Source organism: Pseudozyma hubeiensis (assembly GCF_000403515.1).
Source record: "Pseudozyma hubeiensis SY62 DNA, scaffold: PHS32, whole genome shotgun sequence".
Taxonomy (NCBI): domain Eukaryota; kingdom Fungi; phylum Basidiomycota; class Ustilaginomycetes; order Ustilaginales; family Ustilaginaceae; genus Pseudozyma; species Pseudozyma hubeiensis.
In genome coordinates this window covers 538,727-563,856 of record NW_012133814.1, presented here as the reverse complement: position 1 = coordinate 563,856, position 25,130 = coordinate 538,727, and the positions used below count along the sequence as shown (strand labels likewise).

Genomic DNA, 25,130 nt, shown 5'->3' with positions numbered 1-25,130 from the left:
TGGATGTCCTCGACTTCAGTCTTGATCGCTGGCGAAGCCGTCGAAGATTGTCGCTTGGAAGGCGAGGAGGAGGCGGCTGCCTTGCGAGGCGATGTCCTCGTCGGAGTCGATGCAGCTGGTGACATCTCGAATTGCGGTCTTGCGGTGGAGATGCTCAACGTCTGCGGGCGCGGGTGTGTGAGGGAGGAAGAAAGATTGAAGGCACGGAAAGTCGGTGCAGCGTGTAGCCGCCGTACAGCGGCGACAAGGGGGAAGATGGACCGAATGCTGGCGGTCGTCTTGACACCGGATACAATGAAAGCTCGTTGCTTGCGGTATTGTGGAGAGGGGAGTCGTCTTGCCTATAGTGGACGCGCTCGCATATGAATGACTGGCTCAGATGAAGATCGTGGTGGGTGAGGAAAGGAGGAACGTCTTGACAAGATCTCGTCTCGATGTGCATTCTTCCCCGCAGCGAAGACTGGAATCGGCTTATACGAACATGACGTCGAACAAAGCTCCTTTGCCGAGGTTTGGGCAGCTTTTCAGTCTTGCTCGCGTCTTTTTTTCCCTTGACAGCAGCTCGTAGTGTGGAGGTTTGTGCGCAATTCGCAGAACGCGTTGTGTGTACTGATAGTCTCACACTCAGTATCTCTCTGCGGTAGCAATTGTTTGCCTTCGCAAACAACACACACAGGGTCGGCACACGACATCGAGCAAAGGATAGTCATCTGAGATCACTTTGCCTTGGTCACGGATCTCTGATCATCCGGGTATGTGTACTCCTCACTGATAAAGGATCCTCACCAGACCCAGATCGCCCGCTTCGACTGCTTCGCGATCCAACGTTATCGGCCCCCAACCGCTCTCATCCGGATCATTGCCCCAAGGCACTCCAAATCCACTCGACTCTGCCCCCTGGCCCCTGCTCGATTGATGTCCGGAGCTCGCAATCACGCTCGCCTGACTCCTCCCCACTGCAGCGCCGGGGTGACCACCTCCTCCGCTGAACCCAGACATCCTCGGCTTGCTCCATCCTGAACTGGCTCCACCACCCGCAGCCATCGTGCCGAACATGGAGCCTCCCGGCCACCGCCTCCAATCGCTGCGTTGAGTCGACGCAATGTCCTCTTCATCCGTATCGTTCGGATCTATGCGGTTGTTTGGTGAGAGCCCGATTTGTATGAGCATCTTTTCGAGGTCGGGCCACGAGATGGAAAAGTGGACGCAGATCTCGTCGTCGCTGTGTGTTCCGTCTAGCATGTCGATGAGTTCCGGTGGAATTACCGTGACGGCTGAACGAGGGTGGGTGTGAGCGCCGCCGCTGGCCGTCGCGATACCGGAGACTCCAGCTGAGGGTGTAGCTCCAGCTGTCGTCGTGCTGGGGATGGCAGTGCTCAAACCGATGGCACTTGCACGTTTGCGTGGAGACCGTGCTTGAGGACCAGATGTTGTCGCCGTCTGCGCTGGCCATTCCGCTTGGAATGCCACAGCAGCTACATCTACCGCCGTGGTTGTCGCTTGACGATAGCCAGGTCGCTGTCGCATGCGAGCTTGTCGTTTGGCAGGCGACGTGCTGAATTGACTTCCGCCTCCGCCGCTGGCCGTGTTGGACGAGTCGCCCATTTGGAAAGCGCTGGCATTGGCCGCACCGGCACCTGCCAGAACCACGTCGCTCAGTCGCGCCTCTGAGGCTCCTCTTCGCGTCGGTGGTGTGCGCGTCCCGACTCCTGGGCTATCGACACTACCATCCCGGCCGATGCGTTGGAAAGCACTGTAGGCTCCGCTCATCCCCGAAAGCTCGCGCGGTCGTCGATCCCGCGGCTCGCGACTGCCGCTCTGCTCCCGTCGATGCTGATCGCTCGTCTCTGCACGTCGAAAGTTGGAGTCGTTCGACTTGATCGCTGGTGAATTGATCACTGGCGAGTTGCGCACGGTGCTGACCAACGACGTATCGAACGCCGACACCCCGTCATCGCCTGCACGTAACCCAAGATAGATCGGATATCGATGTACTCGTCGCAAGAAGCCCTGTATTACACCAAAGGAGACGAAGCGACGCACATCGATCCCCTTTGAGTCAATGTCATTGTCTTCGATCCAATCGTGCAGCGTTGTGCCAGCTCGGAGCAGCGAATACAGCCGAAGAAGCTCCGGATAGCTTCGGCTCGAAAACCCAGGTCTCGTGACGTAGTTTGCGCATTCGCGACCGAGCGCCTGGTCGTCTGCGATCTTGGCTATCGCAGGTCGCACCGTGTACATGTTGAAGTACTGAAAGATCTCGACGACAATTATGCAGCCGTAGAACATGAGATGCTCGAGACACGCTCGTGTGAGGCCGAGATCGGCATCGGCGAGCTGAGCGATGCGCTTGACGTGGTTGACTCCATCGATGAAAGGCAAGATCCGTCGCATAGTCAGATCCCAGTTGCCATCCACGCGTGACAGAAGATCCAGCAGCGCTACAGGAACATCCCAGTCGTTGATCGGTGTCGGGTTGGGAAAGACCGGAAAGAGCTTGAGATTGATGGCATCGCGGACAGTGCGACCAAGGCCGTGAGGTGGTTCGCGCTTCTCGACAAGCGCCGTGCGTCTCGTTGCGTCGCCGGTCTCTGTGCGTAGCGCGTTGACGGAGTTGGAGAGGGCAGCGTCGATCGTCCTCAGCGAGACGATACTCTCGGTGAGGTGCTCAAGCAGCGTCGATTCGTTCTCGGCATCTTGTCCACCGAGGACTGGACTGCCGCGACTTGAGCGTTGCGTGCCTGCTGCTGTGTTGATACTATCGTACGCGCCGCTGTCATGATTGGTCAGGACATTACCAAGGCTTTCGGCAGCACTGAGGTCGCGGCTCACATCACTTTGCCTTCTCGAGCTGACGATGCCCATCGCGTTGTCGCGACTCTCTTCCGATGGAAAGGCGCCCGGTGCAGCGTCGTCACTGAGACCTAGAATGGTGGACGATCTTGCCAGACTCGGTCTGCGCCCCTCTGGGCCGCTCGGAGACAGTGCAGAGACAGGAGAGTTAGGTCCCTCTGAGCCCGGGCCACTGATTCCGGAAGCGCTGCTGCTACGCAGCATGGGATTAGCTTGATTGCGAATTGTCGTGAGCGGCGTCAGAATCCTGCCGAGTTCCGAGGGCGACGAAGCAGATCCCGACCGAGATCGTGCGCCCCCGACATCGCCGTGGTCGCTCGGCGCCTGGTGGTGAGTGGGACTCGCACGTGTCGAGCCTACGGAAGATGCTGGTCGAGTATTCGAGAGCTGTGCTTGCTGCATCTGCTTGAGCCTGAGCTTTTCGTTGATGATGTTGCGATGATGCTCGCCGCGTAAGGAAGCGAAACTTGCGCCTAGAGAGATGAAGTCGTCCGGACCGATAGCTGCGGATATGAGGTTGTTCGCCTCTGGACTGTTTGGTTTGGAGGAAAGCTTGAGATAGGACGTATGCGGCGCCTCGGGTAGCGCGACGAAACTTTCATGGTACGAGCTGAGATCTTCAAAAAGCTGCTCGATGACTCCGTACATGCGTGGCAGGCTCTTGGGGCTCGACAGGAACGACTGTGTCTCTTCGAGCCCGCGAAGGACTCGACCGCACTTTCTGACGACCGGTTCGTATGGTCGAATGTCCGTCTCTCCTTCAAAGACGAAGCAGAGATTGAAGATAAAGTTGTTTCTCTGATACTTGGAAGCATCTTCAATAAGCGTTGGGAAGCCCATTATCTTGTAGGTCCGCTGCTCCAGCTGCTGCTTGTCCGACGGATTGCCATCTTGAGCGCCTCTCGGTCTCACTGAGGAAGCTCTGGAGGAGCCCCCAGACCTCGCGGAAGCGGAACGCCCTGGAACCACGGACGGCGCCCGAGAAGGACGTTCATGATGCCTCTGATTAACGGTGGCTTTGCCACGAGCGATCGAGGTGACGAGCCTTCCGCACAGAGGGGCTTTCGGGATCAAGTATTCGGAAAGCGCGGAAAAGTCAAAGAGAGGCTCTGCTGTTGCCGTCGGTGTCGGTTGCGGGTGCCCGGACGCTGCAGCGGAGGAAGTTGCTTCCGGTTTTGAAGACGCCTTTTCCTCGGTAATGGATCCCTCCGGTACCTGATAGATGACTTTTGGCCCTTCGGTAGGATGAAACGTTGCATAGAATATCGCGAGAAGGCGAGGCAAGAATTGCTCGTCGAGCTGAGGTATCGACATGGTGCGGCTCCGACGATTCGTAGTTTGCCGGCAGACGCCTGACTGAGGCGTGAGGATTGAAAGAACCGGTTGGACAGTATTGCGATCAGCAGAAGAGGCAGACCATGGCTTCTACATATGCTGCCTGTGGTAGTCTCACAGCGAAACCGACGCCGAGAGGAAGATCGCCGTTGTTGGCAGTAGATAGGTAGTCGTAGGCTGTCGGAGTGGAAGGAAGGAGCACAGACGATCCCGTTTGGACATGTGGAGACAAGTGCCGATCTGCCCGATTTATCCGAAACGCCAAGAGGCGTCGAGGCTCTCCGAACTGACAGCGGAAGAGCCGATCTTCCGGCTTCGGACCCTGGCGCGAATGGACCACATTTCGTGATTTGTAGCTGTCGAATGGCGGATTTCTCTCTACTATCACCAACACTTACGCCGTCAAAGACGAACATCAGCCATGGTCGCAAATCTACGGCGTACCCGACGACGGACTCGAGGGGGCCAGTGGGTGTTGGATCTGGCACTGGCGCTCTGTGTGCTCGCTGGCTGGTGTGCAGCCCACGCCGTCCGCAGTCAGACGAGAGACTATGGTCGCCTCTCTTCAGACTCCATAGCTGCCGTTGCCGCACTATCGGATCCAGCTGTGATCCTCGATACACGCAATTCCAAATCGCTGCTCTCACAGATACTCATTCCACGACCACCAGATACGGACAACAGCCGCAAGGTGCGAGAGGCGATCCTCGATGTCTTTCGCAACCAGCTCGGGGCCAAGGACTCCTCCTCCTTCTCGTCCATGGACTGGAAGACGCAGGGCAAGCTCGGGTGGCATATGGAGCTGCACACTTTCGCTGCTGATACGCCCGAAGGGAAGAAGACGATGACCAACTTGATCCTGACCAAGAACCCTGCAGCGCCACGCAAGCTCGTCGTTTCGGCGCACTACGACTCCAAGTACTTCTCGGCGGCGTCTGGAATGGCTGGCTTTGTAGGTGCGACAGATAGCGCTGCGCCGTGTGCGATGATGGTGGATCTGGCCGTAGCGTTGGATGATGCGTTGGATGCGAGGGAGCGCAAGATTCATGCAGAGGAACAGTCCAAGCCGTCGATAGCGCAGGAGACGACGTTGCAGCTCGTCTTCTTTGACGGAGAGGAAGCCTATCGAGTCTGGACACATACCGACTCCATCTATGGGTCAAGAGAGCTCGCACAACATTGGACCAGCAGCTTCTGGGATGCGACTCAGTTCGATACGAGTCGAACATCACATGCTCCCAAGCTCACTGCGAGAAGGTATCGAAGCACGTACGGCCCGATACAGCATATGCACACGATAGAGCATTTGATATTGCTCGACTTGCTGGGTGCAGCCAACCCCAACGTGCCGTCCTACTATGACAGCACCAAATGGCTACATCAGGCAATGACGGATGCAGAGAAACGGCTGAACGAGGCAAACGTGCTTTGGCCGTCCGGAGACACTTCACATCGCAACACGCGCTCCTTCTTCTCGCAGCAGAAGCCTTGGGGAGGCATAGAGGACGATCACTTGCCATTCTTGCATGCTGGCGTGCCGATCCTGCACGCGATCCCATCACCCTTCCCCTCGGTGTGGCATAAAATGTCGGACGATGTCACCGCGCTGGACTATCCGACGATGCATGCTTGGAGTATGATCTTGCGACTCACGGTGGCAGAGTATCTGGATCTCGATATCAAAAGTGTTGCGCAGAAGAGAGAGAACGCAACGCAGAGCGGTTTACTTGGTGAGTCAGATACCCCGAGAACGATCAAGGTCGAGCTGGTAAGTCGAGCTCGACCACGTGCGCCATGAAGAGATAGTATGTACTGACCACTCGAACTCTTCTTATACCCTGCCCTTTCATCCATTACAGTGAACGCCACGAGCGATACATAGTCTCATCCCTCTGAAATCACAGAAGCATGACGCAGAATCTCTCCTCTCGTCGCTGCTTGTGTAGACAGCACATCACTCCTGCACGATCAGAAGACACCCGTAGAGAGCTCGATAAAATGTGCATATTGAATATTCGATAGCCTATCGCTGATGAGATCGCTGTAAGGCTTGATCAGTACAGCTCAGTGCACATCATCCATCCATCCTGTTTGATTCATGAATCCGACCTACCCTTTTCTTTCCATGTCACTGACTCGACGAGCTGTCCCTGCTAGAATCGACCTTTCCCAACCCCAACAACAACTCTGCAGCCTGACGGTCGTCGCCGCTCTCTGCTCCTGGCGCCCTCATGCTCCTCAACGATGCCTTTCTCGGCGAAATCTTGATCTGCTCTCTGGGTTCATCGTCGTCGTCGCTCATGCCCTCGAAGAATCCACTGTCATCATGGGCGAAGGGTGAATCGCCGGAACTGTTACCCGGCAACACCCTGTGGTGGGACGAGTGGTGGTGGAAAGCGGGAGTGGAGGCGAAGTTCGTTCGATCGCCCAACACGCGCGACGGCGTCGACGCGGGTAGAGGCTGCGACATGGATCCACCACCACCGTTCGAGCGCGGAGTCCAACCTTCATCGTTGTTGCTGAAGGTGCGAATGTGACAAGCTGCATTGCTGTTCCAGTTGCGATTGGGTCCAGTGTGGTCGCGAGCAGCAGAGGAGCGGGGCAGCTGACGATGCGATGTGTAGTTGGCAGAGATGGAACGACCGAGCGAACCGGCAGGTGATGCGCCGATGGCTCTGAATCGGTCGGAGCGCGTGCTGAGCGGGATGCCGGACGAAGTGTAGAGCGAGCTGTTCTGAGGCGTCGAGGGGACAACCATGGTCGGCATGGTCCGCGAGGCAGACGGGAATGACGCGTGAGGTAGGAATGGTCGCGACGAGAGCAAGGGCGAGATAGGAGCACCCATACCCACGCCGAAGGGAGCGGTCGCTTTCGACGATACAGCGGGCTCAGCGAGGCTCGAGGCCAGGACGATGTCTTCGAGTTGCGCTCGTCGCCTCTTGACCGGAGAAGCCGATTGTTTGCCCGCGCTATTCTGAGCGGGAGCGCCGGCAGCAGCGGCATCGGTCGCGGCTGACGGGTCGACGTTCTCGTCTCCAGCTTCGAGAGCAGCAGCGACAGCAGCGCTACGCTTGCGCCCGGCACTGACGCTGCGTTGCGCTGCATCGCCCTTTCGCTTAGCCTGCTGCAATCGTCGCGTCAGATCCGTGGCCGACAGCGAGCGACGACCTGCCTTGCCGGCATCGGCCTTGCGCTTCTCCCCATTTGTCGGAGCGCTGTCCGACAATTTTGCGTTGCGTTGCTGCGTTAGGGGAGTCGACTCGTTAGGTTGCGGCATCGTCAGTTGACGCGCGCTGACGCTTCGCGAAAGAGGGGTGCCGCCGATGCTCTTCGGAAGAGCCGACGTAGCGGCTCGATCGCGTCCGGCTGCCCAATCAAGGCTGAGCTGTCGCGCTGGACCAAGACCAACAACGGTCGACGTGCCCGACTTTGGCGTGCTTCCGACGAGAGCAGAGCTGTCAAGAAGACCGGCTTGTTGCACGATCGCTTGCCTCGCATCGGCACATCCCGGATGCAACGGCGCAAGCCCGACCACGCCAGCGCGCTCCGGCGTCTCTCCAGATGCAGCTCGTTCCCTCGCTTCTTGCGCTTTGGCAAGAGCGGCAGCTTGAGCTTTGGCTGCTCGTCGCTGGGCGATCATCTTGAGCGTTCGCTCTTCATCCTCTTCATGGTCTCTGCGCTGATCATTGCTGTAGAGAGCATCGGCTTCGCTGCTCGACGCGCTGCTGCTGGGCATCATCTGCAGCAGACCTTGGCCCTGGGCCTTTTGACCATCAGCGTCAGGATGCATCGCGATGATACCTTGTCGTTGCAACGCTGCAGTCAGCTTTGGAGGCAGGCTCGACGTCAGCGATGGTCGCACATCCTCAGATGACGCGGCTACCGGTGCCTCGTGGCGCAGGCCCAAGCTGCCGATGCTAGCCCTGCCACCTGACGTGGTGAGCAGGCTTAGGCTCGATGAGCTAGAGGCACGCGACAGGACCTTGGGCGGAGGCAGGATCGTATCGAGCTGCTCTTGCTCCGGCTCGCTGGACGCGGCGATCAACGGCCCGGCGTGCTCTGTGGCAGATCGTCGCAATGACTTGCTGCGTCCACTGAGGACATCGTCGAGCGACAGTCGCGGCACAGAACGATGACGCGACAGCGAGGACTTGGAGCTGCTAATTACGGCAGCTTCAGCCGTTGCCGGCTGCTCGGGCACCGTCCGATCGACTTGCACGCGGTGAACAGCGATGCCCACTCCCTCGGGGCCTACTGCCTGACGCAGGTCACGCGCGGGTTGACGAGGTGCGAGCACCTGCTCCTTGGACAGGCTAGCCTGAGGAGCTTCGCGCTTGATCTTCTCGAGGCGCTGTTGCACCCGCTCTTCAGTAGCAAGGCCGTTGAGCCAAGGAGGGATATTCTCCTTGTTGTTGCTGCTCAGGTCCGTGATCGATTGAGGGTCCAAGTGCTTTGCAGGAGCGGCACCGTTAGCCGAAGCGTTGCCCAGAGGCTTGCGTTGAGCGAGCGCGACGACAGGCGCTAGGATCGTAGCAGGAGCATCCTCCGCAGCGGTTGTGGCTTCAATGTCAGCGTTGTCGCCTGCAACGGATGAGGTGGGAGCGATGCCTGCGCCACCATACCTTCCTGATCGCTTCTTCTCGGCTTGTCGTCGGTTTTGAAACCAAACAGAGACAGCTCTGTCGAGATCAAGTACGATTGCATGGGGAAAGAACATGAAGAACAGCGGATTAGTACAGATCGCGCGACGATATGGTCAATCAACGCTGAGATGAACTTACCGGACGGACATGCCCACGCGGTTGGCGAGGAACAGGCGAGTCTCGTGGTCGGGGAAAGGGTTCTTCGCATAGACCTGAGCCAGCAGGTTGGCCTCGTCGGGACGCGTTCGCCTTCTTCGGCGGATCTCGTTCTTTGAGTCCTCTCCCACGACGCTGGCGGTGCTGTCAAACGAGTCATCGGCCAGAACGGAAGCAGGACCTCGGTTGACACTCATCGAGTCTCCGTACACCGAGTCTTCGACGTCGTCTTGCTGGTTCTTCTGCGCAAGGTTGGACATCGAAAGACGGTTGACGTCGATGGCTGGACTAGGCGAGGCTGTTACGCGCTGACCGTGGAAGGTGTGTGCTGCCATCTCGATGCGGGTCTCAGGCGAGCGGTGGTTTTGTGTACCTACGTCGACGTGATCGTCGACAGCGTGTTCGGCCTGGTGGCGCGGCAGCTGAGAGTTCGTGTCGTTGTGCAGATGCTCGATCGACATGACGCTGCTGGCGCTCCGCGGAAGGTCGTGTTGCAGCCATGGCTGGTGACGAAAAGCGTCGCGCGATACGATGGGCGTGGTGACCAAGTGACGAGGTTGGGGACGCGGGCTGCTGGTGGTCTGAGACGCTGGGTCGCTGTTGTCGCGAAGCTGGTCATCAGCGCGTGGCGAGCTGGAGCGGTTCTGGAAGAGCGCGGCGTCCTTGTTGATGTACGAGGAGAAGCTGTCGACGGACGCGGCTGCTGGGCTGCTTCGCGGTTGGAGATGATGTTGCGGCGGCGTTTGCGTGTGGGCGTCGCGACCGTCCGACTGGGAAGATCCGCGTTGGCATTCTGACGCATGACGTTGCGCGTTGATCACAGAGAGAGCGGGCGAGGAATGAGGCAAGCGCCTCTCGCCGCCGTCGATGGCAACAGCAGCATCCATGGTGGTGGATGAGACGCAAGCGAGCGCGTGCTGTCCGGATACGACGATCGCGTAGATGGACGGAGACGTGCAGCGATGCTGGCAATGTCTCAAGACCTTGCCGTGACGGAAGACCTAGACCTAGACGACTGCGCTGACTACAAGGCCATCTGCGGACTGATCCTTGTGCACGCTCGGCGAATCGGACGCGGCTCTGTGATGGCGGTGGCGATCCTCGACGTTGAAGACAAGCGAGTTGTCGACGAGAAGAAGGTTGCAGCCGACAAGGATGGCGAGCAGACAGAGGGGTGGAAACGCAGCAATCAGAAGACGGGTGGGTGAGTGAGGGAGGGAGCGAGTGGACAGAAAAGCAATGGTGCTGTTGAAGGGCTCGTACCGCTGAATGTCAACTGGCGGTGAGTGGTTGAGCCTGCTGCTGCCTGCTGGCTGTTGGCTGCTGCGAAGTACTGGCGCCTTTGGACGTGCCCGTGCAAAAGAGGCGTCTCGTGTAATTCTCGACTTTTGACTGGCGTGCAAGTGGGTCCAACTTGGACGCGATTTCGCGAAGCGGCGTTGGACTTCAAAAACTCGAACGCCTTTTCTCAGGCTGCTCGCAGTGCTCCTGGTGAGGCAGCCTTGAAGAGTGTTGGACTCCTTGGCTCTTCGTTTTTGCTTGGACTTGCAGCGGCCAATTCTGGATTCGCGGTTATTGCTGCCCACTCTGGCCAAGCGAGTCGGTCCACGCTTGAATAGAAACGCTACGCTAGAGATTCGCGGTCATATTCAACACGTAGAACGAAAGCGAGCGCGATGCAGGCAACAGTAAGCAGGCTGTCAAGTACAAGCTATCTATCGCTGGTAAGAGATCGTTGTGATCGTCATTTGTCGTCGGGGCTCAACGCAGCTCGCGTTCAAGGAGCGTGGGCTCGACGGAAAGTGCAATCGTATGGCACCTCGTCGAGCTTTCTCATGTGCCTTCCATATCAACACATGTCAATCGCCGTGGTGCAGGTGGTAGGCCTCTGCAGTCGATCGTTGACGACGTAGTCATTGGCAGGTGTATAGAAAAAGCCGTGCCGACGCCGCTGAGGAGGCGGTCTTCAGTCAGCGCGATGATGTCTTTCTCAGTCGAATCTGCTTGAATACAACGCGGTCTTCGCGGTTGACGCATCCGCATCCGCGACCTGCAATTGAAAAAGGCAGGTCTGTATTCGAAGGGCGGCTTCGCTACCAGGCGCGCAGCATGCGATGTGTTGCTCTATGTTGCGCCGTACTTCGATGCGTGTCGGAAGTTCTTGGACTGACGTGGTGACAGCTCCATATACCTGCTTTGTCTTGTCGATAGCACATGTAGTTCTGACATCGATGCACAGTAGCTCGATGGTGATCTTTTCGTTCTTTTCTCACACGGCCCGGAGGTTATCATTCTTCCATACCTTGTGCTTCACACGCACAGAGAACCGCTGTGCTGTCATGACAGCATGTCTCACCGAAACTTGCATAGCAACGCGAGCAGGAGCAGCGCGCCGTTCTGTCTGACACGTCGGGCAGCGACCATCGGTGTATGGCCTGTTCCTGTTCCTGCAGTTGACCAACGCAACGCGCTCGACGCTGGCCCCGCTCGACGTCTATGCATGGCTCAAGGGGCGAGCATACGCGATTCTGTTAGGACGCTAGCAGAATTTATCGAAGTCAGGTGGAGTGAGACACGCGGTCGAGAAGAACCTCGCGTGCGGTTCGGTGTTTTCCTGTTGACAGCTGTCCGCGTGGCGACCCAGCGAACGCCCTCGTTAAAGTGGCTTCGCGTAAATGGCATCGCACGCGCCGCGTACAGCAGCGGTCACATGATTTTCTCGGGTTCTTTTCTTCGTCAAGTTTTTCTGATTGATTTCTTGCACTGATTTCTTGGGACCCTTTTCTCTTCCTGCATTCCTACGAGACACGTTCAAAGACAATGCCCTGCTCGCTCCAGCATGGTGACAATGCACAGAGCAATAGTCTCGGTACTCATATCCAAACAGAAGCGCTCCAGTGTACAGCTCAACCCAAGGGCGAAGGTAAGTGATCATGTTGCAACACTGCTGGGGGCACGCACCAAGGCAGAGCTAAATATTTGGGATGTGAGGTCGATGTTTCCAAAGTTCTGCAGAAAATCGGAAGTGGAGGGTGCGGAGCTCCGAAATCGCTTTGGCAGACTCAGCAGCAGAGGCCAGGAAGAAGATCGCGCTCTGCCTCGACATTCGACTCAGCCGGCACATCTGTGCGACAGTCTTCCCCCTCGATCATCAACCATCGTAGCCTTATGTGAGCACCGCCGCAAGCACCATGACGATACAGGATCATCTGCAGTCTTTCCTGTCCGCAGCGTCCAGCTCGCAACGCACGCTCGATGTCGACCAGCAGCTCATAGGCTCGCTTCAAGCCGAGCTCGATTCGCTGACTTCGTCCACTAGTCAGCTGTCACTCCCCAACGGCTCAGCAATCAACGTCAGCGATCTGAACGACGTGTGGTCCCAATTTCGGCGCTTCGTCTCCCACAACAGCTCTGTCGAGCACGCTGGTCAGGATGCGATCGACCTGTACGCACATGAAATGGAGAGCTCCGCAGCGGATCAGCCCACTGGCATCGATCGTCATGCTTCACACAGCTCATCTGCTGCCATAACAGAGCTCTTCGACCATCTTGATCACCTCAGTGCTGTCGATTCGCAGCTCGCGGAGAGCGTGCGCCAAAGTGCTCTGGCCGCTCTGTCCTCAACAAGATCGGGCGACGAGATCTCCGCCGAACTGGCAGAGATCATCGGATTCGAACATCTCGACTTGGTCGGAAACATCGTCAGCGATCGTCAAGCTGTACGTGCAGCTCTGCAGGACGATCTTCATCCATTGCTTCAAGCAAATGGGCAGTCCAACCTCTCGAATCAGGACCAAGTCGAGATTCATCTCCCGCACCATCAAGCTCACCACGGCACTTCCCACGATGCCTTCCATCGCGGCAACAGGCCCCACATTCCCGGCTCGCAAGTCGTCGTACAGACCCAGGAGGAGCGTCAACAAGCGCGAAGGTTCAAGAACGATCTCCGCAAAGCCAATCGCCAACGCGCTGTTGACCCAGGCGACAGCATCCGTACCTACACTCCCGAGGAGCTCGAGCGCATCCGCGAAGAGAGCCTTGCTGCCGCTGCGAATCGTCCTCTATTCACTGGTACAGCGACGGGCTCCGAAGAGGTACGCTATCCGCACGTCTTTTCATCGGGAGCACAAGGCAATGTACTCTCCGTGTTTGGACAGCGTTTCGCCCTTCCACTCGGCACAAGTCGTGAAGAGAAGCAATTCTACGAAGAGGTGACCATCCCACCACCGCGGACAGTACCTATGCGCACCAACGAACGCTATGTTCCCATCCCGGAGATGGATCCAATCTGCCGTGGCGCATTCCCTGGATACAAGAGCCTCAATCGACTTCAGAGCGCAGTCTACCCGCTTGCCTACAAAACCAACGAAAACCTGCTCGTATGTGCGCCGACGGGTGCAGGTAAGACCGACGTTGCCATGCTCACCGTCATGCGAGCCATCAGTCAGTACGCTCGAAACCTCGAGCCCACCGCCGGAAACGCTGCACAGGGCTTCGACATTCAGAAAAACGATTTCAAGATCATCTACGTCGCACCCATGAAGGCGCTCGCCGCTGAAATCGTTCGCAAGTTCAGCAAGCGTCTCCAATACCTCGGTATCAAGGTGCGCGAACTCACCGGTGACATGCAGATGACGCGCCAAGAGATTGCCGAGACGCAGATGATCGTCACCACGCCAGAAAAGTGGGACGTAGTGACGCGCAAGCCCACCGGTGAAGGCGAGCTCGCCACCAAGGTGAGACTGCTCATCATCGACGAGGTGCATCTGCTTCACGACCAACGTGGTTCCGTCATCGAGACCATCGTCGCTCGTACACTGCGCCTCGTCGAGTCCAGCCAGTCGCTCATCCGCATCGTAGGACTCTCAGCCACCTTGCCAAACTACGTCGATGTCGCCGACTTCCTGCGTGTGAACCGCTGGCAGGGACTCTTCTACTTTGACTCGTCCTTCCGACCCGTTCCGCTCGAACAGCACTTCCTCGGTGTCAAAGGAAAGGCGGGCTCGCAACAGGCCCGAGCTAATCTCGACAAGACCTGCTTCGAAAAGGTGTCGGAGCTCGTCCAGGCGGGCCATCAGGTCATGGTCTTCGTGCATGCGCGCAAAGAGACTGTCAAGACCTCGCAGACGCTTCGAGAAATGTTCCGCGAAGAGGCCATGGGCGACATCCTGCAAGCCTCGTCAGACGAGAACCCGCGCAAGGCTTTCTTCAAGAAGGAGCTCCAATCCAGTCGCAACCGCGAGATGAAGGAGCTCTTCGATTCGGGCTTCGGCATCCACCACGCTGGTATGCTGCGTAGCGATCGTACACTCAGCGAGCGCATGTTCGAAGCCGGCGTCACTCGTGTACTCTGCTGTACGGCCACGCTCGCATGGGGTGTCAACCTGCCCGCCTACGCCGTCGTGATCAAGGGCACAGACGTCTATGACTCGTCTGCGGGCAAGTTCATCGACTTGTCCATTCTTGATGTCTTGCAGATCTTCGGTCGTGCCGGTCGTCCGCAGTACGAGGATCTCGGTGTCGGATACATCCTGACCTCTCAAGACCGCCTTTCGCACTACGTTGACGCCATCACTTCGCAGCACCCCATCGAGTCGAAATTCATCGGCGGAATGATCGACTCGCTCAATGCCGAGGTCTCGCTCGGCACCGTTGCCAGCGTCCGTGACGGTGTGTCATGGCTGGGTTACACGTATCTATTTACACGCATGAAGCGAACTCCGCTGACGTACGGTATGACGTACGACGAGGTGGCCGACGATCCCCATCTGGGAGCCAAGCGCCAGCAACTTGTCAACGTCGGGGTAAAGAAGCTTGTCGAGACCAAGATGGTCGAGCACGATCCCGTCACGGATCGTCTGCAGGTGACCGATCTCGGCCGCATAGCTGCCAAGTACTACATTGGCTACCGCACCATCGAGACGTTCAATGAGCGCATGCGAAGCAACATGAGCGAAGCCGACGTGCTCGGTCTGCTCAGCCAGGCTGCTGACTTTGAGCAAATTGTGCCACGCGATGCGGAGGAGAAGGAGCTGAAGAAGATGCTCGAGGCTGCGCCTTGCGAAGTATCCGGAGGCATCGAAACATCGCCCGGCAAAGTCAACATTCTTCTGCAGGCCTACGTCTCTAGAACCTTCATCGAGGACTTTGCGCTCGTCTCGGACTCGGCTTATGTTGCTCAGAATGCCGGACGAATCATCCGCTCTCTGCTCGAGATTGCTCTGAGCCGCCGATGGGCTCGCACTGCCTCCGCTCTCATCTCGATGAGCAAGGCCATCGAGAAGCGCATGTGGCCCTTTGACCATCCGCTACAGCAATCCCATCTGAACCCGGACACTCTCTACGCAGTCACGGAGCGCGCGGACGATGTCGAGATAGAAGAGATGGCCGAAATGTCGGCCGCGGACATTGCCAAGCTCATACGCGTCAATGCCAGGATGGGCAGCGCCGTGAAGCAGGCAGCTCGCAGCTTTCCTCGTCTGGCGACGACAGCATCGCTGCGACCGCTCAGCCACGATCTGCTGCGCATCGATGTGCGAGTTGATCGCACCTTCGACTGGAGCGAGCGCGACCTCGGACGCCTGCACGGCTTCTATATCTGGATCGAGGACGAGGCAGGCTCAGAGATCCTTCAGTGGCTCACGCATCTCACACGTGTCACCGATTCGCACCTGTCCACAGTCACCTTTACGATCCCTCTGTCCGACACGCTGCCCTCCGGCTTGAACATGAGGTGGATGTCAGACTCGTGGCTGGGCAGCGAGGGGAACGAGTGGATTCCGTTCGACGACCTCGTCGTTCCCGACAAGCCCCCAACGCACGACTCTCTCCTCGACCTACCGCTGCTACCGGTGCGCTCGGCGCTCCCGGACGAGCTGCTTTGCGAGATGTACGCACAAAAATTCAGCGCTTTCAATGCGCTGCAAACGCAGAGCTTCCACACCTTGATGCACACATCGGCCAACACGCTTCTGTGCGGACCGACCGCCTCTGGCAAATCGACCGTTGCAGCAATGGCCGTTTGGCGAGCGTTGCAGCAAGGTGACAAGAGATGCATCATTGTCGTGCACAGCAGGCGCGACACATTGGCGTCTGCTCTGAAGAGCACGCTGGCTGTGGCGCTCAAGCAGAAGGGTGTCGAGGTGAAAAGGACTTCCTTGTCGAAAGAAGTGCTGCCCTTTGTGCGCAACGATGGGCTCGGGACACGTGTGCTGATCACAACGTCCATTTCGCTCTTGCGCGCTCTGGAGGTGGGAGAGGATCTTGTGGGTTCCGTCTCGCTGTTGATGGCCGAGGATCTGCATCTGCTGGATGCAGGGTATGAACTGATGCTGGCAAAGTTCATGTGGTGCTGTGCACGCCAGCGCGCCAACGGCAGTGCAGTCTCGATTGTAACGCCACGCATCGTCGCTACCAGCGCCAGTCTGAACGACGCCAGCTCTCTGGCACAGTGGATTGGAGCAGACGAATTGTCGACCTACAATTTCCACCCCAAGGACCGTCCGTCGATCCTCAACACCAGCTTCCAGGCCTTTGACCTGCCGCACTCGAGCGGACTACTCAAGGCCATGGTCAAGCCGGCTTTCGACAAGATGAAGGAGAACCGAGACAAAGGTCCCGCCATCGTGGTCGTCCCATCAATGTGGCAATGCTTCACAGCTGCTTCGGACCTCATCACCAAAGCCGCCGCCGAAATGGACACGGAAGGCTTCCTCGGTCTGCCCTCGGAGGAGATCGAATCGATCCTTCCGCACATCCTCGACACTTCGCTGCACGAGGCGCTGGTTCACGGCATCGGAATCGTGCACGAACGGACGGTGCCTCAGGATCGAACGGTCATCGAGCATCTTTACGAACAAGGTCTGCTGAAAGTGGTTATCATCACTCGAGAATGCCTTTGGAGCACGACGTTGCGAGCCGCACTCGTGGTGGTCATGAGCACACAATACGTGCGAATAACCAAAGCGCACAGTACGGGAGCCTCGGATCGCGAGCTGGTCGACTACAGCCTCGCTGAACTAGGTCGAGCGCAGAGTCTGGCTGTGCGACCGGGAACGCTGTCAGATCCCAATCCAGCGGGCGAGTGTTTGGTGCTCTGTCAGACGGATAAGGCCCGGATGCTGGAAAAGATGCTGCAGACGGGCATGCCTCTGCACTCGTCTTTGCTTCAGGACGAGCATCGTGGAGCACCCCTTTTGCCCACTGTGCTGAGCGAGATCGTCACCGGTGTCGTTACGAAGGACGAGCATGTGCTCGACGTGCTCAGTTGGACGGTGTTGCCAGCTGAGCTGATGCGCAATCCGACGTACTACGACTGCGCATCGAACGACCCGGAATCTGTCGCGGCACGACTTACTCAGATCGGAAGCGATCTAGTACAGACGCTGGTTGACTTGAAGCTGGTGGAGAGGCGGAAAGGGGCTAAGGATGGCGATGCGAGCCTCGAGTGCACGGATCTCGGCAAAGCTCTTCATTTGCAGCCCGGATCGACGCTGCTGCATGTTGTGCGATGTTTCACGAACCTTTCGAGCAAACCACTGCGGGCTGCGAAGGAGGTGGATACCTTCGCGCCGAGTCCTCGGGACCGCAAGGACAAGGAGAAAGTGGAGGATGTAGCGGAGAGGGAGGTCATCGAGGCGACACTAAGTCAGCTTCCTCTGGAGTGGAGGAGCGCGTTCCGTCTCTCAGCGACCAAAGTTCACGAGGAAGAGAAGCCGAACGGAAAAGCAGAGGCGGAGGGAGAGGCAGACGGAAGCGAGCAGACAGAGCAAAGCGAGAACAGAGACATCACGTACGGTTTCAAGCATCGCCTGTTGCTCTGTTTGTATTTCGCCAAGCTCGAGCTGATCACGCCGGCCACCGCGAAAGTGCTAGGGATGAGCAGGAGAGCCAGGAAACGGCTTGAAAAGGAAGAGTCAGAGCTGGACGATCAGGGCACGGGAGAGACGAAGTTCGAGCCGGCGAAGGATGGATCGTCGCATGACAAGGCAGTGGAGAAGCTGGAACGGGAGCAGGCTTCGGAAGTGCTGGCTCTATTGAGTTCGATCAGCAGTGTTGGTGGTAGGAACTGAGGTTGATCCCGCACGCTCGTGCAACGAGTCCGATGAATGCGATGATGATTCTGCGAGAAGTGCTGACAGAGTCTGGACGAGCGTTTTCATTGACATTGTCTCATGTGCGTATGTGTTGAATTGCATCGTGAGGTAGCAAGAAAGCAGCGTTCTTCTGAATCGTGAGGAAGGAGGGAACAGAATGAATAGCCGAATAGCCGGATAATTGGCCGAGAAGACCCCACTTTTGATGTGCACAGGCGGTCTGTGCTCGTGACTCGGTGTCCAGGACCCCATTTGGCTGGATTTTGCGGTGTTTGTCCAAAAAAGCTCAAAGTCAAGATTGGACGATCCTTGTCAACCTTGTCCCTCCGTACCACCCATTCTTCCGGCATCTTCTTTGCCCTCACTGGACCCGTCGATTCTACACTGGACTCACCACAATCGAGACAATTTGGAGCCTCTCGCGAACCGCACCATGTCGGACCGCAAACCCGAAATTCTCTGCGTAGGCTTCGGAGCCCTCGGAACCATCTACTCTTTCCTCCTCTCGCGCGGTTCCGCCAACATCACAGCCGTCGCTCGTTCCAACTACACCACCCTCACAACCACGGGAATCGACATTGCTTCCTCGAAATACGGAGAATTCACCGGGTGGAAACCGCATCGATGCATTCGAGAGTCGGAACCTTCCGCAGCGCAAGATAGGTACTACGATTTCGTGGTGTGTACGTTCAAGAATGTTCCTGACCACAAAAAGGCGAGTGAGGTGATCAGACCTTTCTTGAAACCTGGAAAGGGAAGGGGAGAGAAATTGCCGACGGTGGTGCTGCTTCAGAATGGGGTGGGGATTGAGGAGGAGATCTATGCGAGTTTGGTGGAGGCGGAAGAAAAGGTGGCGAGTGGTGTGATCAGTGCGGTGGCTTGGATCGGTGCGAATCTGGTGGATGGGGGAAAGAGGGTAACGCATGGATCGCTGGAGAGGTTGGAGATGGGAACGTATCCGATCGAATCAAGTGCCGAACAGAAGGCGGCATTGGAAGAATTCACCTCGATCTACGTCAAGGGAGGTGGTGGAGGTGAAGCAGTGCAAGACATCGAAGCGATCCGTTGGCAAAAGGTTCTCTGGAACGCCGCCTGGGGAGGTCTATCTACACTAGCCCGAAAACCCGTCTCGGCACTGCTCCAGGAAGAAACACTGCACTACTCGGTCGGCGTCGTCCGCCGTATCATGCTGGAGATCGTCTACGTCGCCAGAGCCTGCGGAATCGGAGAAGACAGATTCCCCATCTCAAGCGTCGACAAGGCGATCAACATCACCCTCATGACCAGTCCCGTACAAGGCGTCAACGATCCAAAAGGTGGCAATCTCGCTGCAAGCTTCAAGCCGAGCATCCTGTTGGATCTGGAGAACGCAAGACCGATGGAGTTGGAACCGATCATCGGAAACGTGGTGGCAAAGGCGAGGGAGCATAACGTGGATACGCCGAGGTTGGATCTGATTCTGGCGGCGTTGAAGCCGAACCAGGTAGAGGCGATCAGGAAGGCTAATGGAGGAGAGGTGGAGGAGGGAGGTGTGGGCACGACGTTTTCGCAGTTGACGGCGACGAGTAGGGGAAACTGGCCTGCGGGGGCGCCCGTGTCCAAGGATTCGAGAACCTATCTCTAGACTCCAGCCCTGAAACTGCACCACAACATTCAATTCACACACACTTCAGCCAGCTCGAAGCTTCAAACAACATCACCCGTCTAATGACTGTCTAATGAAACATGCCCCACAAGAATAACAAAAACACCAGCCCGCTGAACCCCGCCAACCCCATGACCTTTGCATTCTTCCACCACATCTGCCTCCTCAACCCTACCGCCCTCCTTCTGAACGCCATGCTCTGATTTGCCGCATTGTCGGTCCTATCCATGAGCAGCTCGATCCTCTCACCCCTGCTGAGGATCTGTTCCACATTCTGGGTCATGATGTCCTTGGCGCCTGCCAACTCGTTTTTCGCCTGTGCGATGGGATCCACCGCCTGCGGATCGCTGTTGAACTGCTTGACGAGTGCTACGAGCGTCGACGTCAGCGCTGAATAGTCCACGTCGGAGGAGTCGTCCGATGATGGAGGGGGGATCTCGTAGGAGGAGAGGAACTTCTTCTGGACGTGGGCGAGGAATGTGAATGGGATACGACGGCCAGTGTCGGAGTCGGCTACGGCCATGTAGACCATGCCATCCTGCGAGACGTAGTGGAAGAGCCAGTCTTCGAATGCGTAGGAGAGCTTAGACGAGTTGGGCGGGATGCGGGAGAGGATGGTCTGCGCTGCGGGGAGGAAGCGATCGTGAGCGGGATCGTGTGTCTCGGAGAGGATGTGTGATCCTCTGGCGACCAGAGCTAGTACGATCATGGCTGTAAAAGTGTCGAGGGATTGACGGATGGTGGTGCTGAGCGAGGCAAGGCGGTCGAGTGCGGCTAAAGTGATGTGCGCCATGCAGCTCAGCGGCGTGAACCTGAAATGATTAGGCTCCGCTTCTGTTTTTTCCCGTCTGAATGTTGAATTGTTTCTCCTCTCACAACTTCGCAGGAGATCGGTCTCGCTTTTACGCCGTTTCCCCGGATAAGCACGCCAATCCGTGCCCCGCGTTTTCGGTGCAAGTGGGGGAAGGGCAGCATCTTGGCTTCCGGTTGCATTCGAGAGCCGATTGAGCCGGAGGGGCGTTCACACATACTTCTTCGATGAGCCCCCGTCAATATTCTCAAGAGCCCACCACCATCGTTAGCTTTGCCGCGTCGAAGCACAGCCAGAATCATGACCACGCCGACAGCCGCCCCCGCTCAACCTCTGGTGTGGTCGCCTACACCGGACGAGATCCAACAAACATCCTTGGACAAGTTTCGTCGTCTCGTCAATGCTCGCTTCAACTTGAACCTGAGCAACTACCACGAGCTGCACGACTTCTCCATCAATCGGCTCGAGGACTTTTGGATCACTGTGTGGGACTTTGCTGGTATCCGAGCATCGAGTCGGTTCGATCGCGTTCTGTCGGATCCGAATGCTCTCCCAGGTGACTTGCCCGAATGGTTCCCAGGAGCGTCGTTCAGCATGGCGCAGAACATTCTATTTCCGTTGCACCCCGCCAACACGACGTTCTGCTCTCCTAAGGCTCCGTACCACTGGCCTCATGCTCAGGCTGTGGCGTTGATTGAGGTGCCCGAAGGTGGAGGATTGGCGGAATCGGATGTCAACTCTCGAGCTGTCAAGGTGACGTGGGGCGAATTGAGGAGGAGAGTCGCGCTGTTGGCTGAGGCATTTCGACGCATCGGGGTCAAGAAAGGGGATAGATTGGCGCACGTCTCGGCCAACACCACTTCACCTGTTGTGGCGACGCTGGCGGCCAACAGTGTAGGAGCCATCTACTCGCTCATCGCAACCGACGCTGGTCCCCAAGCCATCTACGGTCGTCTGGCCCAAATCCGACCCAAACTCCTCTTCACGGACGATGCTGTCCTGTACAACGGTAAACAGGTCGACATCCTCGATCGAGTCACTCGAGTAGCAGAACGGCTTCAAGCAGACGACAAGATCGACTCGCCCCTCCAGTTCCAGGTCGTCATCATCCGCAACACTCGTCTTCCCAACGCCTCTCCAACCTGGACTTCCACCAAACTTCGTGGTCTCGAGTTCTCCCAGTTCGTCCAACAGACCGGTCTCAACATCACCGACTCACCACCTCACAAGTTCGAACAGCTTCCCGCTCAACACCCCGTCCAGATCTTCTTCTCCTCCGGAACCACAGGGGAACCCAAGTGCATCATCCACACGCAGTGTCTCCTGCTCAACATGAAGAAGGAAGCCCTGCTCATGCTCGACCTCAGACCGTCGGACTCGTTCCTGCAGGTCACCAGTTGCGGTTGGATCATGTGGATCTACCACCTGGTAGCGCTTTCGATGGGCAGCACCGCTGTTCTGTACGATGGATCTCCCATGTATCCCAACCCGGGGCACGTGGTCAAGGTGGTTTCGCACCTCAAGTGTTCCGGCTACGGTGCAAGTCCGAGGTTCTTGAGCGAGTTGGAGAAGTACTGCAGCGAAAACAAGTTCAGCATCGCCAAGCAGTTGGATCTGGCCAAGTTCAGGATGATGACGAGTACAGGTTCGCCGTTGTCACCGAAGAACGTGGAGTTTTTCTACCAACAGTTCCCGAAGAGGGCTCATCTCTGCAGCATTTCAGGAGGTACAGATATGGCAGGTGTACTGGTGGGACCTAGCAAGATGCTGCCTCTGTATGGGAACTTCATCCAGAGCAAGATGCTTGGATTTGACATCCAGGTGTGGGATGCAGAGACGGGCGAGAGGATCGACGATACGGGTAGACCGGGCGAGCTGATCGTTGCGAAACCCTTCCCAACCCAGCCGACTGGATTCTTCGGCCCGCCGGATCAGAAGCAAGCGCTGCACGAAAAGTACCTCGACTCGTACTACTCGCGCTTTCCCGGTCGCAAGGTTTGGGCCCAAGGCGATTTCATCTACCAAGACCAGCCCACAAAGGGCCTCGAAATCCTCGGTCGTTCCGACGGCGTCCTCAACCCCAGCGGTGTGCGTTTCGGCAGTTCCGAGATCTACAGCGTCGTCGAGAAGTTCCCCTTTGTCGGCGATAGCATCGTTGTCGGTCAACGTAGACCGGGCAAGGACGAGCACGAACGAGTCTTGCTCTTCATCAAGATGCGCGACCCCAGCGTTGCGCTCGGCGAGGATCACATTGCTCAGCTTAACAAGGCTATCAAGGCGGCGTATTCGGCAAGACACGTTCCCGAACATACGTTCCAGGTCCAGGACATTCCAGTGACGTTGAACGGGAAAAAGACAGAGTTGGCAGTCAAGGCTGTCGTCAACGGTAATGCTGCGTTCAAACCGTCGAGCGCAACCGCCAACCCACAGAGTTTGAAGGAATACGCGCAGTACGCTGATCTCGAATCGGTCGTCGCTGCTCGATCCAGCGCAAAGGCGAGCGCCGCACGAGGCGGTGCAAAGCTCTAGCTCTGTTCTGTTTCGGTTCCTCAGACGTCTCGTACGCAAGGGGAATACAAATCTTCATTCACTGCTTCATGGAGAGCGCAAAACGTGATGTGGATTGTGAGATCGCAGCGGCATCATTCATTTGATGAATTGACGATGGCTAGCGACGCTGGAGGCGGAACTACAACCTCTCGCTGATACGCGCTCATCTCAGAGACTCAAAAGAAAGTACAAGCGACAGCTGCTTTCTCGATCTCGACAGGTTTTCTTGTGCGAATCAGAGCTAAAAGTTACGGAACGGCCCTTTCTGCACACCGAAGTCGCGGAGTTTGAACCTCTCTGCTCTGTTGACCGACTTGACCGAGACTGTGGCTTGTGATCATGCGGAATGTAGAGCTTTCCGAAGGAAAAAAAAGGCAAAGACGTATCGGGTAAGGTATGCAGACGTGCATAGAAGTCTCTGCGTGCTCACCTTTAAGCATGGGACCGAACGTCATTCGCGAGCTGGCGATCTTGGGCAAAGTCGTCGATGCGATCAGTGAGAAATGTTGGTTTCGGAAACTCTGAGATGCACCAATTGATTCGGATTGAATTTGATATTGCTAGAGATAGACGCGGAAACAAGCGGACCAGCCCTAAGTGCGCTTTCAAGTCCGAGCGGAAAGCAAATGTCGGAGGCTCAGACGGAATGCACGGGTTTTGAAAGACAGCAAGACAAACAGATTTCCCACAGGGCAAAGCCACGTCGGGAACGAGAAAGAGCGGGAATCCTTCCTCGCTTTCCGGTTCATGGAAGACTCCAATGTCTGAGTGCAGCGGGAATCGACGTGGGAACATCGACGAGAAAACGTCATACTTCTGCCGAGAAAATTCGATTGAGCTCAATTGCGGTCTTTTGACGGCGAGATGCAGACGAAGCGGTGGTAACGAACGGGCCAACCTCGCATGCCAAGCTGGACAAAGCGCAGCTGCTTTGGAAACTAAGACTACTTCGGTGTTTCAGCGGCTCTGGAGGGACACTCTGTGGCAGTGAGTAGGGAGGTCAGGCACGACGTTGCTCGAACCTAGATTAATTCTCCGCTGAAACACGGTAGCTGCCGAACGAAACGAGCAGAGTAGCAAAGCGCTGAGGACAGGCGCAGGATGACAGCAGTAGCTGGGCATGTGAGAAAATTCAGGGGAACCGGATGAGGGAAAGCTCTAATTTCAAGGTTCGAACGGGATTGCGCAACCGAAACGAACAGCTGAGCATATGCGCAGCTGGACCGGTCACAATGCAAATGTCGATCGTTTGCGGACAAGGTGCTCGAGATCGGAAACAACCAACGCGCCGGACCACGAAAAATACAGCATTTCCAGTCAGCTGATATAGCCTATTTGGTGAATGCAATATGCTTCGGGGAAAGCTTTATTTAGAAAGCGATCTGCCTGCTCCTCTCGTTTCACCATACCTTTTGCTACGTGCGAGCGAATCGTGCTGCGTACGATCATGCGGAGTCTGGACTGAGGCCGAGAATCAGACCGCAGCAAGCCACATGGAGATAGCGCCGCCCGAAAAGATGATGCATCTGCCAGACACGACGCTGGCCCGTGCCGTGTGTTCGTATCGCAGACCGGGTCAATCATGCACATTCCCTTTTGATGCATCGAGAACGCCGGCAGAAAGAGAGACCTCTATTGATCCGAAATCCGAGAACCGAAGTTGGTATGGCAGGTATCAAATCACTCATCGTCGAGACTGCCGAGCGCAGCGTGAGTGATTCCTCAGTGGTCAGCGGCGTAATCTGCCAGTCGGGGAATCCGGAGCATGACTTGTGTAGTGGTCGTGCCTGGCAGTGAGCCGTGATGAAACGATCAGTTGTTTGTCGATGACCGTTCCGAATTTCACAGTCGGCTTCAAAAGCCGTCTAGCTCCTTTTCGGTGTGGAGGCAAAGCGACTTTTTTTGGATCTAAGCGAGCTTTGCCAAATCGCAAATTCTGGCATGTTGACCCTTACAAAATCTTGCCAACAAATTCCCGGGAATGTAATCAAGATTGACGTTTCTAGATGGATTTTGTATTCGTCGCTATTCGACAGCTGCCA

At 56.9% G+C, this 25,130-nt stretch overlaps 10 protein-coding genes across 10 annotated transcripts; 6 read left to right on the top strand and 4 right to left on the bottom strand.

The window, feature by feature from the left end:
* Positions 1-15: 15 nt before the first annotated feature.
* Positions 16-4,167, bottom strand: PHSY_003203 (hypothetical protein; the record flags this gene model as incomplete). The annotated part of the gene is made up of 2 exons (XM_012333824.1): positions 16-370; positions 1,100-4,167. The coding sequence occupies 2 exons, from the start codon at positions 4,165-4,167 to the stop codon at positions 16-18; spliced, it is 3,423 nt and encodes a 1,140-aa protein (XP_012189214.1).
* A 442-nt stretch (positions 4,168-4,609) lies between these two features.
* Positions 4,610-5,986, top strand: PHSY_003202 (glutaminyl cyclase; the record flags this gene model as incomplete). Its single annotated transcript, XM_012333823.1, has 1 exon — positions 4,610-5,986. The coding sequence occupies one exon, from the start codon at positions 4,610-4,612 to the stop codon at positions 5,984-5,986; it is 1,377 nt and encodes a 458-aa protein (XP_012189213.1).
* Positions 5,987-6,316: 330 nt separating this feature from the next.
* Positions 6,317-9,874, bottom strand: PHSY_003201 (homeodomain transcription factor; the record flags this gene model as incomplete). The annotated part of the gene is made up of 2 exons (XM_012333822.1): positions 6,317-8,867; positions 8,970-9,874. 2 exons carry the CDS (start codon positions 9,872-9,874, stop codon positions 6,317-6,319), a joined length of 3,456 nt encoding a protein of 1,151 aa, XP_012189212.1.
* A 198-nt stretch (positions 9,875-10,072) lies between these two features.
* PHSY_003200 (hypothetical protein) lies at positions 10,073-11,754 on the top strand (the record flags this gene model as incomplete). Its single annotated transcript, XM_012333821.1, has 2 exons — positions 10,073-10,191; positions 11,358-11,754. 2 exons carry the CDS (start codon positions 10,073-10,075, stop codon positions 11,752-11,754), a joined length of 516 nt encoding a protein of 171 aa, XP_012189211.1.
* Positions 11,755-12,178: 424 nt separating this feature from the next.
* On the top strand, positions 12,179-18,058 carry PHSY_003199 (potential translation-regulating helicase; the record flags this gene model as incomplete). The annotated part of the gene is made up of 1 exon (XM_012333820.1): positions 12,179-18,058. One exon carries the CDS (start codon positions 12,179-12,181, stop codon positions 18,056-18,058), a length of 5,880 nt encoding a protein of 1,959 aa, XP_012189210.1.
* Positions 18,059-18,515: 457 nt separating this feature from the next.
* PHSY_003198 (hypothetical protein) lies at positions 18,516-19,706 on the top strand (the record flags this gene model as incomplete). The annotated part of the gene is made up of 1 exon (XM_012333819.1): positions 18,516-19,706. One exon carries the CDS (start codon positions 18,516-18,518, stop codon positions 19,704-19,706), a length of 1,191 nt encoding a protein of 396 aa, XP_012189209.1.
* Positions 19,707-19,797: 91 nt separating this feature from the next.
* On the bottom strand, positions 19,798-20,520 carry PHSY_003197 (hypothetical protein; the record flags this gene model as incomplete). The annotated part of the gene is made up of 1 exon (XM_012333818.1): positions 19,798-20,520. The coding sequence occupies one exon, from the start codon at positions 20,518-20,520 to the stop codon at positions 19,798-19,800; it is 723 nt and encodes a 240-aa protein (XP_012189208.1).
* A 318-nt stretch (positions 20,521-20,838) lies between these two features.
* Positions 20,839-23,067, top strand: PHSY_003196 (hypothetical protein; the record flags this gene model as incomplete). The annotated part of the gene is made up of 1 exon (XM_012333817.1): positions 20,839-23,067. The coding sequence occupies one exon, from the start codon at positions 20,839-20,841 to the stop codon at positions 23,065-23,067; it is 2,229 nt and encodes a 742-aa protein (XP_012189207.1).
* Positions 23,068-23,520: 453 nt separating this feature from the next.
* On the bottom strand, positions 23,521-23,883 carry PHSY_003195 (Set1C PHD Finger protein; the record flags this gene model as incomplete). The annotated part of the gene is made up of 1 exon (XM_012333816.1): positions 23,521-23,883. One exon carries the CDS (start codon positions 23,881-23,883, stop codon positions 23,521-23,523), a length of 363 nt encoding a protein of 120 aa, XP_012189206.1.
* A 725-nt stretch (positions 23,884-24,608) lies between these two features.
* Positions 24,609-25,085, top strand: PHSY_003194 (hypothetical protein; the record flags this gene model as incomplete). The annotated part of the gene is made up of 2 exons (XM_012333815.1): positions 24,609-24,798; positions 24,937-25,085. The coding sequence occupies 2 exons, from the start codon at positions 24,609-24,611 to the stop codon at positions 25,083-25,085; spliced, it is 339 nt and encodes a 112-aa protein (XP_012189205.1).
* Between the last annotated feature and the right edge of the window lie 45 nt (positions 25,086-25,130).